General features: G+C 43.8%; 1 protein-coding gene across 1 annotated transcript in view; it reads left to right on the forward strand.

Moving 5' to 3' along the window:
- The window catches only part of LOC133612437 (guanine nucleotide-binding protein G(o) subunit alpha), a 230,521-nt gene that overhangs the window by 63,744 nt on the left and 151,740 nt on the right, over positions 1–15,037 (forward strand). Inside the window, exon 3 of the mRNA XM_061969849.2 lies at positions 5,030–5,171. Coding sequence (XP_061825833.1) covers positions 5,030–5,171 — 142 coding nt within the window. The remainder of the gene's footprint in view (positions 1–5,029; positions 5,172–15,037) is intronic.

Genomic DNA, 15,037 nt, shown 5'->3' on the forward strand with positions numbered 1-15,037 from the left:
AGGGCAGCCTTGGCGCAGTCCAACTGCTTTGTTCATTATAGAAATATTCCTTGCCACCTTGTGTTGTATATTTCTTATATGCGATTTCCAGTTCACTGAATCATCTATTGTACACCCAAACATTTGATTTATTTCACCCATTCAATGTCTACTCCGTCTATTTGTATTTGTGTTTGACTTTCTTAGCATTACTAAGATGACATTTTACTGAGATTCAAAGAAAATCTGTTTTTAATAAACCATCTGTTTATTGGTTGGATATAGTCGGACTCACCTCGACGCACAGCAAGGGCTCTGGAACCAGTTCTCTCGAGAGGGGCTGGACTCTCTTCCACTCTGGCGTTGCCAGCAGTGAGAGGCGACGGGCTGGGGTGGCAATTCTTGTTGCCCCCCGGCTCAGAGCCTGCATGTTGGAGTTCAACCCGGTGGACGAGAGGGTAGCTTCCCTCCGCCTTCGGGTGGGGGGACGGGTCCTGACTGTTGTTTGCGCTTACGCGCCAAACAGCAGCTCAGAGTACCCACCCTTTTTGGATTCACTCGAGGGAGTACTTGAGAGTGCTCCCCCGGGTGATTCCCTCGTTCTACTGGGGGACTTCAACGCTCATATTGGCAACGACAGTGAAACCTGGAGAGGCGTGATTGGGAAGAATGGCCGCCCGGATCTGAACCCAAGTGGTGTTTTGTTATTGGACTTTTGTGCCCGTCACGGATTGTCCATAACGAACACCATGTTCAAGCATAAGGGTGTCCATATGTGCACTTGGCACCAGGACACCCTAGGCCGCAGTTCTATGATCGACTTTGTAGTTGTGTCATCGGATTTGCGGCCTCATGTTTTGGACACTCGGGTGAAGAGAGGGGCGGAGCTTTCTACCGATCACCACCTGGTGGTGAGTTGGCTGCGATGGTGGGGGAGGATGCCGGACAGACCTGGCAGGCCCAAACGCATTGTGAGGGTTTGCTGGGAACGTCTGGCAGAGTCTCCTGTCAGAGAGAGTTTCAATTCCCACCTCCGGAAGAACTTTGAACATGTCACGAGGGAGGTGCTGGACATTGAGTCCGAGTGGACCATGTTCCGCACCTCTATTGTCGAGGCGGCTGATTGGAGCTGTGGCCGCAAGGTAGTTGGTGCCTGTCGTGGCGGTAATCCTAGAACCCGTTGGTGGACACCGGCGGTGAGGGATGCCGTCAAGCTGAAGAAGGAGTCCTATCGGGTTCTTTTGGCTCATGGGACTCCTGAGGCAGCGGACAGGTACCGACAGGCCAAGCGGTGTGCGGCTTCAGCGGTCGCGGAGGCAAAAACTCGGACATGGGAGGAGTTCGGGGAAGCCATGGAAAACGACTTCCGGACGGCTTCGAAGCGATTCTGGACCACCATCCACCGCCTCAGGAAGGGGAAGCAGTGCACTACCAACACCGTGTATGGTGCGGATGGTGTTCTGCTGACCTCGACTGCGGAAGTTGTGGATCGGTGGAGGGAATACTTCGAAGACCTCCTCAATCCCACCAACACGTCTTCCTATGAGGAAGCAGTGCCTGAGGAATCTGTGGTGGGCTCTCCTATTTCTGGGGCTGAGGTTGCTGAGGTAGTTAAAAAGCTCCTCGGTGGCAAGGCCCCGGGGGTGGATGAGATCAGCCCGGAGTTCCTTAAGGCTCTGGATGCTGTAGGGCTGTCTTGGTTGACAAGACTCTGCAGCATCGCGTGGACATCGGGGGCAGTACCTCTGGATTGGCAGACCGGGGTGTTGGTTCCTCTCTTTAAAAAGGGGAACCGGAGGGTGTGTTCTAACTATCGTGGGATCACACTCCTCAGCCTTCCCGGTAAGGTCTATTCAGGTGTACTGGAGAGGAGGCTACGCCGGATAGTCGAACCTCGGATTCAGGAGGAACAGTGTGGTTTTCGTCCTGGTCGTGGAACTGTGGACCAGCTCTATACTCTCGGCAGGGTCCTTGAGGGTGCATGGGAGTTTGCCCAACCAGTCTACATGTGCTTTGTGGACTTGGAGAAGGCATTCGACCGTGTCCCTCGGGAAGTCCTGTGGGGAGTGCTCAGAGAGTATGGGGTTTCGGACTGTCTGATTGTGGCGGTCCGCTCCCTGTATGATCAGTGTCAGAGCTTGGTTCGCATTGCCGGCAGTAAGTCGGACACGTTTCCGGTGAGGGTTGGACTCCGCCAAGGCTGCCCTTTGTCACCGATTCTGTTCATAACTTTTATGGACAGAATTTCTAGGCGCAGTCAAGGCGTTGAGGGGATCCGGTTTGGTGGCTGCAGGATTAGGTCTCTGCTTTTTGCAGATGATTTGGTCCTGATGGCTTCATCTGGCCAGGATCTTCAGCTCTCACTGGATCGGTTCGCAGCTGAGTGTGAAGCGACTGGGATGAGAATCAGCACCTCCAAGTCCGAGTCCATGGTTCTCGCCCGGAAAAGGGTGGAGTGCCATCTCCGGGTTGGGGAGGAGATCTTGCCCCAAGTGGAGGAGTTCAAGTACCTCGGAGTCTTGTTCACGAGTGAGGGAAGAGTGGATCGTGAGATCGACAGGCGGATCGGTGCGGCGTCTTCAGTAATGCGGACGCTGTATCGATCCGTTGTGGTGAAGAAGGAGCTGAGCCGGAAGGCAAAGCTCTCAATTTACCGGTCGATCTACGTTCCCATCCTCACCTATGGTCATGAGCTTTGGGTTATGACCGAAAGGACAAGATCACGGGTACAAGCGGCCGAAATGAGTTTCCTCCGCCGGGTGGCGGGGCTCTCCCTTAGAGATAGGGTGAGAAGCTCTGTCATCCGGGAGGAGCTCAAAGTAAAGCCGCTGCTCCTCCGCATCGAGAGGAGCCAGATGAGGTGGTTCGGGCATCTGGTCAGGATGCCACCCGAGCGCCTCCCTAAGGAGGTGTTTAGGGCATGTCCGACCGGTAGGAGGCCACGAGGAAGACCCAGGACACGTTGGGAAGACTATGTCTCCCGGCTGGCCTGGGAACGCCTCGGGATCCCCCGGGAGGAGCTGGACGAAGTGGCTGGGGAGAGGGAAGTCTGGGCTTCCCTGCTTAGGCTGCTGCCCCCGCGACCCGACCTCGGATAAGCGGAAGAAGATGGATGGATGGATGGCATCTGTTTATTTCTTATTTTAATATTTGTATTAGCTTCTGTGTGTTTTCTCCTGAACAAAACACAGTTGTGTCGTCTGCAAACAATAAAAGCTTTAAAGTTCTTTGTAACGTTGCAAATGTTGTTTATCTATAGATTGAATAATTTTGGTGCCAGTATTCCAGTATCCAACACACTGTAGGAGAATACAATAACTAACTGCTACCAGCAAGATAGCGCTTCTGAATAAACAAAGGGTGGTTCTACATAAATATCAATTGTTACGATACCAAGTACAATAGCCATATCTGTTTAATACTTTTGATTATCACACAATCTTTTGTCTTTGTTATTGTTTATAAAATCAGGAGAAATGTCCTAGTACACAGGAGGACTTTAATTATTAAAATGTATGACCCCGTAACTATTTGGTATTGGAGTCATACCCAAATGTGTTGCATCACCCACAACTTATGTAAAGTATCCAAACAACAGAATAGATGCTTATTAAATTTTAACAGAAGTGTAGCTAGAACAACACAGAAAGTAATCAGATATTAACAGTAATTGAACAAGTAGAAGAGCGGTTAGTGCATCTGCCTCACAATACGAAGGTCCTGGGTTCGATCCTGCGCTCGGGATTTTTCTGTGTTGAGTTTGCATGTTCTCCGGTGGCAGAGGGGTTAGTGCATCTGCCTCACAATACGAAGGTCCTGGGTTCGATCCAGCGTTCGGGATCTTTCTGTGTGGAGTTTGCATGTTCTCCCCCATGACTGCGTGGGTTCCCTCCGGGTACTCCGGTTTCCTCCCACCTCCAAAAACATGCACCTGGGGATAGGTTGATTGGCAACACTTAATTGGCCCTAGTGTGTGAATGTGAGTGTGAATGTTGTCTGTCTATCTGTGTTGACCATGTGATGAGGTGGCAACTTGTCCAGGGTGTACACCACCTTCCGCCCGATTGCAGCTGAGATAGGCTCCAGCACCCCCCGCGACCCCGAAGGGGATACGTGGTAGAAAATGGATGGGTGGATGAACAAGTAGATTAATAATCCATCCATCAGACCTTTTTCTACCGCTTGTCTTTCATCATTTTGACAAAATAATACAATTGGAAATGACACAGTATGTTACTGCATATGTCAGCATTCAAATCAGGAGCCTTTGTAACCCGTTTGTTGACTTACTCCTTAAAAATAAGTTGTCTAGTATGTTAACTATGTTATTTAATGCCAACATTGTTCTTTGATTTCAATAACAAATGTATGTTTAATGTACCAAAAGATTTTATGTTAAAATGTAGCCAATAATAAACTTTTTATCAAAATAAAAACATTTTTGTACCGATACAGTTACCAAAATGTCAATATCGAGACAACCCTACAATATAATAATGATCCATCCATCCATCCATCCATTTACAATATAACAATTAAAAACTAACAAATGATCCATTTATATTCGATTGTTTGACTTGAATCGTAATCGAATCTTGAGGTGCCCTGAGATTCTCACCTCTATATTTCAGACAGATCGTAAGATCTACAGCTTTGAGTTACATCTCTATCTGGCTGTCTGATTTGTGTCATTACTTTTATTCTTCTGACTGTTTGTCTACCTAGAAAATTGTCTGTCTTTGGGCTTTGTGTGTGTCCTTACGTGGTTAATGGGATATTATATTTTAAACAAAAGAGCAGGCTGCTGCTGCTGTTTTTTTTAAATGTTATCTTTTTATTATTCGTCCCTTGTTGTCCTCCTCATTATTTTTTGTTTTACACCGTGATATTTATTCAAGCCACCTGTGTTTCACCCTTATTCTTGTGAAAACACTAGCATCATGCATCATACACGTTTAAACACAAAAAAATCCTATTTGAAACAACCTTTAATACCAGAGTCAATGAAATATGCTGCAAATATGCTAAAATGTCTGTGTCTTGTGTTTAGGATCATCCACGAGGATGGTTTCTCTGGTGATGATGTGAAGCAGTACAAGCCTGTTGTTTACAGCAACACTATCCAATCTCTGGCAGCAATCGTCCGTGCCATGGATACACTGGGACTTGAATATGGAGACAAAGAGCGGAAGGTGAGTTCTTGTCCTTGAGCATGCACCTCCATCAAAAATATGCGCATACTTCTGTGTGAATTGTCATGGGTGTTTAGCATTGTAAGTAAAGCTAAATGGAAACAACTGATCAGCCATCATCATCAGTCTATGTTAAAGGACATATCATTCTCAGTTACTGTTGTTTTCAGCTATGTATCTGATGTCCAGCTCTTATGTCAGGTGAAGTTCTCGACAGGATTCTGTTCCTGGCTTTGACCTTCTGAAAGGAATAGCATAAAGGAGAAGTCAACACTGCAAATTGAAACTTGTAGAATGATTTCTAAAAAACGTGATGTTATGACCTGCAGTGTTGGGTTAGTTACTGAAAACCAGTAACTAGTTACAGTTACTAGTTACTTTATTTCAAAAGTAACTCAGTTACTAACTCCGTTACTTACACCAAAAAGTAATGCGTTACTCTGAAAAGTAACTATTTAGTTACTTCTATTTTATTTTTTATTTTTTTAAAGCCCCCTTTAATGCCACTTTAGCCTTAATTTCAGTACTGTTATTGCACTGGATAATAATACAATCTGTTGATCAACTTGACATGCATTTGCATCACTGAACGCTGCTAAGCCATGTGGTCTACATACAACACCCAAAGGCAAAGATATGTTTCAAAGGGCCAATTTGTTTCAGACCAGAACAAATTGACAAAACTATTTTAAATAGCTGCAACATAACATACATAAGTAACAAACAGCATAATAACAACATAGCTGTAAACCAAGGAAGGCACACACTACATACACAAAGCCTAACCAGGCGTTTTTTTCTCTCAAAGAATTCTGAAATTAAATCATGTTTTAAGCCCAGAACACTCTACACATTTCCCCAGTGTTAGTTTAGAGATAAGGAAAGATTGGCCTGGCCCACTAGCATCCCTCTTTATGTTTGTGAACTTTATAGTCTGTACTATAGATGTGATAATCAAACACTCTAGAAGTCTAGAATGAAAGAGTATGTACGAGAATTTACAGAGTGTGTGTACCTTCAGTGCTGAATGATGAGCAAAGGCAGAGTTTGGAGTGTTTTCTTTAGCTCGCTTTCCATTTTTATGTCCTCACTGTTCACTGTGTCCAGGTACGTGAAAATGTTTTCCATGCCAATTGCTGTTTGATGCCCGATATCATGCTAATTAGCCGCCTGAAAGCGGGTGACTCCACTGTAGAAATAGCCTGCATGTCTTCTAGCACTTACGGTGCAATGGCTCTATCAACCTTGTCCTGGCTAGTCCCTCTGTTAAAATCCAGCCGCTGTTGCTTAGATGGTGTTGGAGGTGAAGTGTCTCTCTCTTTACTAGCTTTGTCAAAGCATGTTGCTTTTGTAGGTGTTTCAGCAGATTTGAATTACTGTTTTGGGCAGTAGATAGGATCGTTGATCCAAGACACAACTTTTATTGAATTAAAATGTTCTTTTCTTTGTGCTCGACAAAAGAAAAGTAGTGAGAATATCTCCATGTGAAGAAACTCGACTTTGGCTCCGCCATGATGTCTTGTTAGTAAACACTGACACGCCCCCCCACCCCTCGCACACATACACACAGCGCGCCTCTTCTGCAGCTCTCCAGTAAAACACACTCAGATCATCTCAGTCTCTAGCCGATACTACATAAAAAATAACGTAAAATAACGCAGTAACGCATCATGTAGTAACGGTAACTGAGTTACTGAATATAAAAAATAACGCGTTAGACTACTAGTTACCGCCGAATATAACGGTGTTACAGTAACGTGTTACAAAGTAACGCGTTAGTCCCAACACTGATGACCTGTGAAAGGTTAATAAGCTGTGCCAATATGTACCGAACGATATGATCTTCGACAACAAATCTAATCTCCAGAATAGTTGTGTCTCTTTGAATGAGAATTCGTATAAAGGAGCCTGAACATTTTGCCTAGAAGAATGCCAACAAGCTACATACACCTACCACTTTGATCTTTGATCTTGCAGCTATTTGAGACACAGTACAATCGTTTAGATAGGTTCACAAAATATTTTTTCCGGAACACAACGTTTGACAATAATTGATTTACAGCAGGAGTGCAATTTTACTTTTTTCCTCCGTTATCTAATTTCATTCAAAATAAAATCAGTGTTTTCTGCAGGGCTGCAATCTGTGTGTGGCAAAGGGCACAATGCATAATGTTCAATCATGCAAGTGGATGCAATTTTTATGAACACTTTGAGAGAGGAAAAAAGTAAGCTAAAACATAGAAATCAAAACCCAAATGTTCAGTGATACAAATTAGGGCTGAAACGACGCGTCGACGTAGTCGACGTCATCGGTTACGTAAATACGTCGAGGACGTTTTTGTTCGTCGACGCGTCGCATATTTACGTCACACTACCGTCATGGCGGAGCGCAAAGCAGACGATGCGAGCGGTGCGAGCGAGGGGAAAAAAGCACGCCAAAAGTCGTCAAAAGTGTGGGAGTATTTCAATAAACGGCCTAAGAAGAAACGCTACTTTTACTCCGCTACTTTTATCTACATTCAGCTCGCTACTCGCTACTAATTTTTATCGATCTGTTAATGCACGCTTTGTTTGTTTTGGTCTGTCAGACAGACCTTCAAAGTGCCTGCCTTACTGGTGACGTTTCACTTCGTTCCACCAATCAGATGCAGTCACTGGTGACGTTGGACCAATCAAACAGAGCCAGGGGTCACATGACCTGACTGGCTCCGAGCTAACTTCGGGTGTTACCATTTAGTGGTCAATTGTACGGAATATGCACTGTACTGTGCAATCTACTAATAAAAGTTCCAATCAATCAATCAAAAGTGTGAAGGAAAAAAGACCCTTTTTTTATTTCAACCGTAAAGACTGACTGCACAGTTCCTGTCTTCACAATAAAAGTCCCGCTCCATCGCGCCTGCGCTTTCAAAATAAGAGTCTCCGAAAGCCAGCGCAAACAAGCTAGCAAGCTACGGAGTTTGCCGCCAATGTATTTCTTGTAAAGGGTATAAAAACGAATATGGAAGGTGGACAAATAAGATGCCAAATAACAACCACTTTCATGTGGTATTAGACAGAAAGGAGGAACTTTTTTTCTCCTCCATTTGAAAACGTGGACGTTACCAGCACTGCTTCCTGATTACAATCAATGCAAGTCATCAGAATCAGGTAATACACCAACTTATATTCTTGTCTTCATGAAAGAAAGGAATCTATATGTTAAACATGCATGTATAATTATTAAAACACCTTTAACATGTAAACAAAAACGGCAAAATAAATAAATATAAATTATATTCTGTATATATCAATGTATGTATATATATATATATATATATATATATATATATATATATATATATATATGTGTGTGTGTGTGTGTGTGTGTGTGTGTGTGTGTGTATATATATACACATATATATATATATATATATATATATATATATATATATATATATATATATATATATATATATATATATATATATATGTATGTGTGGGAAAAAAATCACAAGACTATTTCATCTCTACAGGCCTGTTTCATGAGGGGGGGTACCCTCAATCATCAGGAGATTTTAATGGGAGCATTCGCATACCATGGTTTATATAGGGCACAGAGTGGGTGGGTACAGGCTGGCGTAGGGGCGTGGTGATTGGCTCATGTGTTACCTAGGAAGTGTTTCCGTCTATGGCGGCATGCTGTTACAATTTCGCTGCGCTTGTTGAGGGATGACAGGTCTGGACGGTAAATAATAAACAGTTTCTCTTTCAAGCATAGGTTGCATCTTTTATTACCACTATTGTAAGGTGTGCTGGATGCAAGAATTTGCCATGTTATTGAATATTCAACATTATTGTCTTTGAGGTCCCAAATGTGTTTGCTGAGTTCTGTGGTATTTCGCAGGTTTTTGTTCCTGAAAGAAGCCTTGTGATTGTTCCATCTGGTTTTGAATTCTCCCTCGGTTAATCCTACATATGTGTCGGATGTGTTAGTGTCCTTGCGTATTACCTTAGATTGGTAGACAACAGATGTTTGTAAGCACCCCCCGTTGAGAGGGCAATCAGGTTTCTTTCGACAGTTACAGCCTTTGTTGGTTTTGGAGTCGCTCTGTCTGGGGGCCGACGGCTCATTTGCAATTGTTTTGTTGTGGTTTGAGATGATTTGTCGTATATTGTTCAAGCAGCTGTAGCTCAATTTAATGTTGTTCTTGTTGAATACTTTTCTTAGGGTGTTGTCTTTGGGAAAGTGTTTGTCAATCAGATTGAGGAATTTGTGTCCAATGTTAGTTGAGACGTTTTTGCTGTATGGGGGGTTGTACCAGATGATGTCGTTTCGTTTTCTGTTCTTTTTTGGCTGGTTTCCTGGCGTTGGTTCATAGGTGAGGGTGAAATTGTATCCGCTTTCATCAAGGGCTTTTTGGTACGGGGGGGTTGCTTGGTCAAATTCAGCTTTGCTAGATGACAGCATCGATAGCCTTTTATTGATTCCGGTAGGTATTCTTTTCGTGGTGGTGGATGGGTGGTTGCTGTCATGGTGCACGTATTGGGGTGTTGTGTTGGGTTTCGTGAATGGTTGGTAGCTGTTATTTCTCAGGTTGAAAGTGATGTCAAGGAAGTTGACGGTTTGCTTGTTGGCTTCAATCGTGATCCGTAGGCCGTTCTCTTTGAAAATTTGGCATATGCGCTTCTTGGTATTCTCGCTGCTCCTTGGCGAGGCGCGACACACTGCCAGTCCGTCATCACGGTAAATACCAAGGTTCAGGTTGAGGCTAGCGAGCTGGGAGAGGAGGAAACTCCCAACGAGTTCACACGTTTCTGCTCCGTCAAAACTTCCCATAGTGACGTCAAATGTTGCATTGTTCTTTTTTTGCCATGGTGTACTGTTGTGGATGAGAATGGAGTTTTTTGCGTGGATGATGATGTTTCTTTTGTTGCCTGTGATTGAGTCGTAGTCTGAGGCGAAGTCTAGTGCTTGAGTCAGTAGGTCTTGCGTGATGGAAGGGTAAAATTCCTCGATATCAAAGGAGATAAAGTTGTGCTGTTGTTTGTCTTGGATGTTGTTGAACCATTTGATTACTGCTGCTGTATTTCTCCATTGGTTGAGTGGTGTTTTGTCCTTGATTTTTGTGTTGACTCTGTCCAGGATTATTTTGCTGATTTTTCCTTTTTCAGATTTAGTTGGGTTTATTAGTCGGCATGTTGGGTTATTTGCGAAGATGGGTTTGTGGTCCTTCAATGTGATGAAGGCTTCCTTGTTGGCAGTGGCGTCCACCCTGTCCTCAATGTCCAGTTCAGCCGCGATCCTTTTATTTTCCAGGTGGGTGCTTACAAACATCAGTTGTCTACCAATCTAAGGTAATACGCAAGGACACTAACACATCCGACACATATGTAGGATTAACCGAGGGAGAATTCAAAACCAGATGGAACAATCACAAGGCTTCTTTCAGGAACAAAAACCTGCGAAATACCACAGAACTCAGCAAACACATTTGGGACCTCAAAGACAATAATGTTGAATATTCAATAACATGGCAAATTCTTGCATCCAGCACACCTTACAATAGTGGTAATAAAAGATGCAACCTATGCTTGAAAGAGAAACTGTTTATTATTTACCGTCCAGACCTGTCATCCCTCAACAAGCGCAGCGAAATTGTAACATCATGCCGCCATAGACGTAACACATGAGCCAATCACCACGCCCCTACGCCAGCCTGTACCCACCCACTCTGTGCCCTATATAAACCATGGTATGCGAATGCCATCCATCCATCCATCTTCTTCCGCTTATCCGAGGTCGGGTCGCGGGGGCAGCAGCCTAAGCAGGGAAGCCCAGACTTCCCTCTCCCCAGCCACTTCGTCCAGCTCTTCCTGTGGGACCCCGAGGCGTTCCCAGACCAGCCGAGAGACATAGTCTTCCCAACGTGTCCTGGGTCTTCCCCGCGGCCTCCTACCGGTCGGACGTGCCCTAAACACCTCCCTAGGGAGGCGTTCGGGTGGCATCCTAACCAGATGCCCGAACCACCTCATCTGGCTCCTCTCGATGTGGAGGAGCAGCGGCTTTACTTTGAGCTCCTCCCGGATGGCAGAGCTTCTCACCCTATCTCTAAGGGAGAGCCCCGCCACCCGGCGGAGGAAACTCATTTCGGCCGCTTGTACCCGTGATCTTGTCCTTTCGGTCATAACCCAAAGCTCATGACCATAGGTGAGGATGGGAACGTAGATCGACCGGTAAATTGAGAGCTTTGCCTTCCGGCTCAGCTCCTTCTTCACCACAACGGATCGATACAGCGTCCGCATTACTGAAGACGCCGCACCGATCCGCCTGTCGATCTCACGATCCACTCTTCCCTCACTCGTGAACAAGACTCCGAGGTACTTGAACTCCTCCACTTGGGGCAAGATCTCCTCCCCAACCCGGAGATGGCACTCCACCCTTTTCCGGGCGAGAACCATGGACTCGGACTTGGAGGTGCTGATTCTCATCCCAGTCGCTTCACACTCAGCTGCGAACCGATCCAGTGAGAGCTGAAGATCCTGGCCAGATGAAGCCATCAGGACCACATCATCTGCAAAAAGCAGAGACCTAATCCTGCAGCCACCAAACCAGATCCCCTCAACGCCTTGACTGCGCCTAGAAATTCTGTCCATAAAAGTTATGAACAGAATCGGTGACAAAGGGCAGCCTTGGCGGAGTCCAACCCTCACTGGAAACGTGTCCGACTTACTACCGGCAATGCGGACCAGGCTCTGGCACTGATCATACAGGGAGCGGACTGCCACAATCAGACAGTCCGACACCCCGTACTCTCTGAGCACTCCCCACAGGACTTCCCGAAGGACACGGTCGAATGCCTTCTCCAAGTCCACAAAACACATGTAGACTGGTTGGGCAAACTCCCATGCACCTTCAAGGACCCTGCGGAGAGTATAGAGCTGGTCCACAGTTCCACGACCAGGACGAAAACCACACTGTTCCTCCTGAATCCGAGGTTCGACTATCCGGCGTAGCCTACTCTCCAGTACACCTGAATAGACCTTACCGGGAAGGCTGAGGAGTGTGATCCCACGATAGTTAGAACACACCCTCCGGTTCCCTTTCTTAAAGAGAGGAACCACCACCCCGGTCTGCCAATCCAGTGGCACCGCCCCCGATGTCCACGCGATGCTGCAGAGTCTTGTCAACCAAGACAGCCCCACAGCATCCAGAGCCTTAAGGAACTCCGGGCGGATCTCATCTACCCCCGGGGCCTTGCCACCGAGGAGCTTTTTAACTACCTCAGCAACCTCAGCCCCAGAAATAGGAGAACCCACCACAGACTCCCCAGGCACTGCTTCCTCATAGGAAGACGTGTTGGTGGGATTGAGGAGGTCTTCAAAGTATTCCCTCCACCGATCCACAACATCCACAGTCGAGGTCAGCAGAACACCATCCTCGCCATACACGGTGTTGATAGTGCACTGCTTCCCCTTCCTGAGGCGGCGGATGGTGGTCCAGAATTGCTTCGAAGCCGTCCGGAAGTCGTTTTCCATGGCCTCACCGAACTCCTCCCATGTCCGAGTTTTTGCCTCTGCGACCATTAAAAATCTCCTGATGATTGAGGGTACCCCCCCTCATGAAACAGGCCTGTAGAGATGAAATAGTCTTGTGATTTTTTTCCCACACATACATATATTGCGCTCTACTACGGTATCGAGCACTATTTTTTGGATAACCTTATCAAGACATATATATATATATATATATATATATATATATATATATATATATATATATATATATATATATGATATGTGTGTGTATGTTACTCAGTACTTGAGTAGTTTTTTCACAACATACTTTTTACTTTTACTCAAGTAAATATTTGGGTGACTACTCCTTACTTTTACTTGAGTAATAAATCTCTAAAGTAACAGTACTCTTACTTGAGTACAATTTCTGGCTACTCTACCCACCTCTGCTAATAATGTTGTTCTATGCACACTGTGTCGAGCGGCCTATCATAGCAGCACAACGGCAGCGTTCTTGCCATCACCATCAACTAGTCAATCGTCCGCGTGAGTATACGTTGTCATCATTACACAAAAACATGAATGTGTCATTTGTATCTGCGTTGTAAATTCATAAACTAAAGCACCGTTTCGCTCTGAGAGGAGCGTTTGGCGTGCCTGTTCAGTCTTTACAAAGACGCGCTCCTCTTTAACGCTAACGTTAATTAGTTGTGCAAATACCTTTTACAACATTAACAATTACGTATACTATGTACAAACGAACAATTAACTTTCACTTTAATCATACTATCATTGTTGTGTTATTAAGAAAAATAAGCAAAAGTTTTACTTTTGTTGAAATGTTTACACTGTTGTTACAGAATATTTCGTTTTGCACTTTTTTGTATTGGATGTTTATCTTTATTTTTGCACATTTTAGCAAATAAGCAATACTTTTACTTTTGTTGAAATGTTTACACTGTTGTTACAGAATATTTCCGTTTTGCACTTTTTTGAATTGGATGTTTATCTTTATTTTTGCACATTTTAAAGCAAAATAAGCAATACTTTTACTTTTGAAATGCTTATACTATTGCAGAATATTAAGATTTGCACTGGATGTTTACTCTTATATTTGCACATTAAAAGCAAATAAGCTACTTTTAATTTAGTTAAATGTTTACATTGTTACAGAATATTTTGTCATGTTGTTGTCAATGTTGACTGAGTGGCCATACTTTTTTTTTTTGTAAATAAAAGCCATGCCTTTTGAAAAAACTGGCCTACATTTATTTTTTCATCTTCATTTTAAATAAAAAAAAAAAATCGGTAAAAGGAAAAATAATCTATAGATTAATCGAAAAAAAATATCTATAGATTAACCGATTAATCGAAAAAAATAATCTATAGATTAATCGATAGAAAAATAATCGTTAGCTTCAGCCTTAATACAAATGCATTGTCGCTTCTTTTTTTAGTTGTGAGGAGCCCGCGGCAGGACCTTATGCTTGTTGAGAAGAGGGATACATGCTTTCATATTAGAGTCTACAAAAGTCTTTAATTAGACCAGAAACAGTTGCTAAATTTGTCACTAGTTGCTTTATTTGAAAAAGACAATTTAGAGTCGTCTGAAAACGTATACTACAATGTTGATCCCCCTGCTACTTTTGTTTATTCTCTGGAAGACCTGAGGCAGCCAAAGTCGCGTGGCGTTCCTACTCAAAATAGATTTTTCTTTCAAATCAAGAAAAGTAAGTACACAAGTAAAAATTCAGATGTATTAAAGTTTGCACATTAGTGCTGCAACTAACGATTAATTTGACAGTCGATTAGTCGTAGACTATCTTAACGATTAGTCGCGAGTCGGATAATATAGCATACACATATTTATTGGCTCTAATTTTTCCATCGAATTCTAAATGCAGCTTAAGTTATTTTAGGCATGTGCTTACAAAGAACAAAGATGACTAATTTATATATAAATATTTATTTATATTGTAACTCATTCTGCTGTTACAAAAAATACAATTACTATTAAACTGGTGGCAGCACAGTGACACAGGGTTTAGTGTGTGTTCCTCACAATTAAGGATGTAACTGTAAATGATGTAATGGTAAACCGTGGTAAAATTCCAGACGGTTAGTTATACCGTTTAAATGTTTTATTATTGAAAAACCATCATTTTTTAATGCATTTTAGGCAACACTGCTTACTTCCTGGAAATGAAGTTGGCGCATGCGCACCGTCGTTTTGCTCGTCAAAACATGGTGGAAATCAACTACAAGACCCTGCACCAGGAGAATTTGTCTTTTGATTAAACAGGGCCGAACACTTTGTTTCACTTTATTTCCCTCGCTTTAATTTCATAGTGTAGAATTTCGACATGCGT

Source organism: Nerophis lumbriciformis, linkage group LG10 (assembly GCF_033978685.3).
Source record: "Nerophis lumbriciformis linkage group LG10, RoL_Nlum_v2.1, whole genome shotgun sequence".
In the NCBI taxonomy this organism is placed as follows: domain Eukaryota; kingdom Metazoa; phylum Chordata; class Actinopteri; order Syngnathiformes; family Syngnathidae; genus Nerophis; species Nerophis lumbriciformis.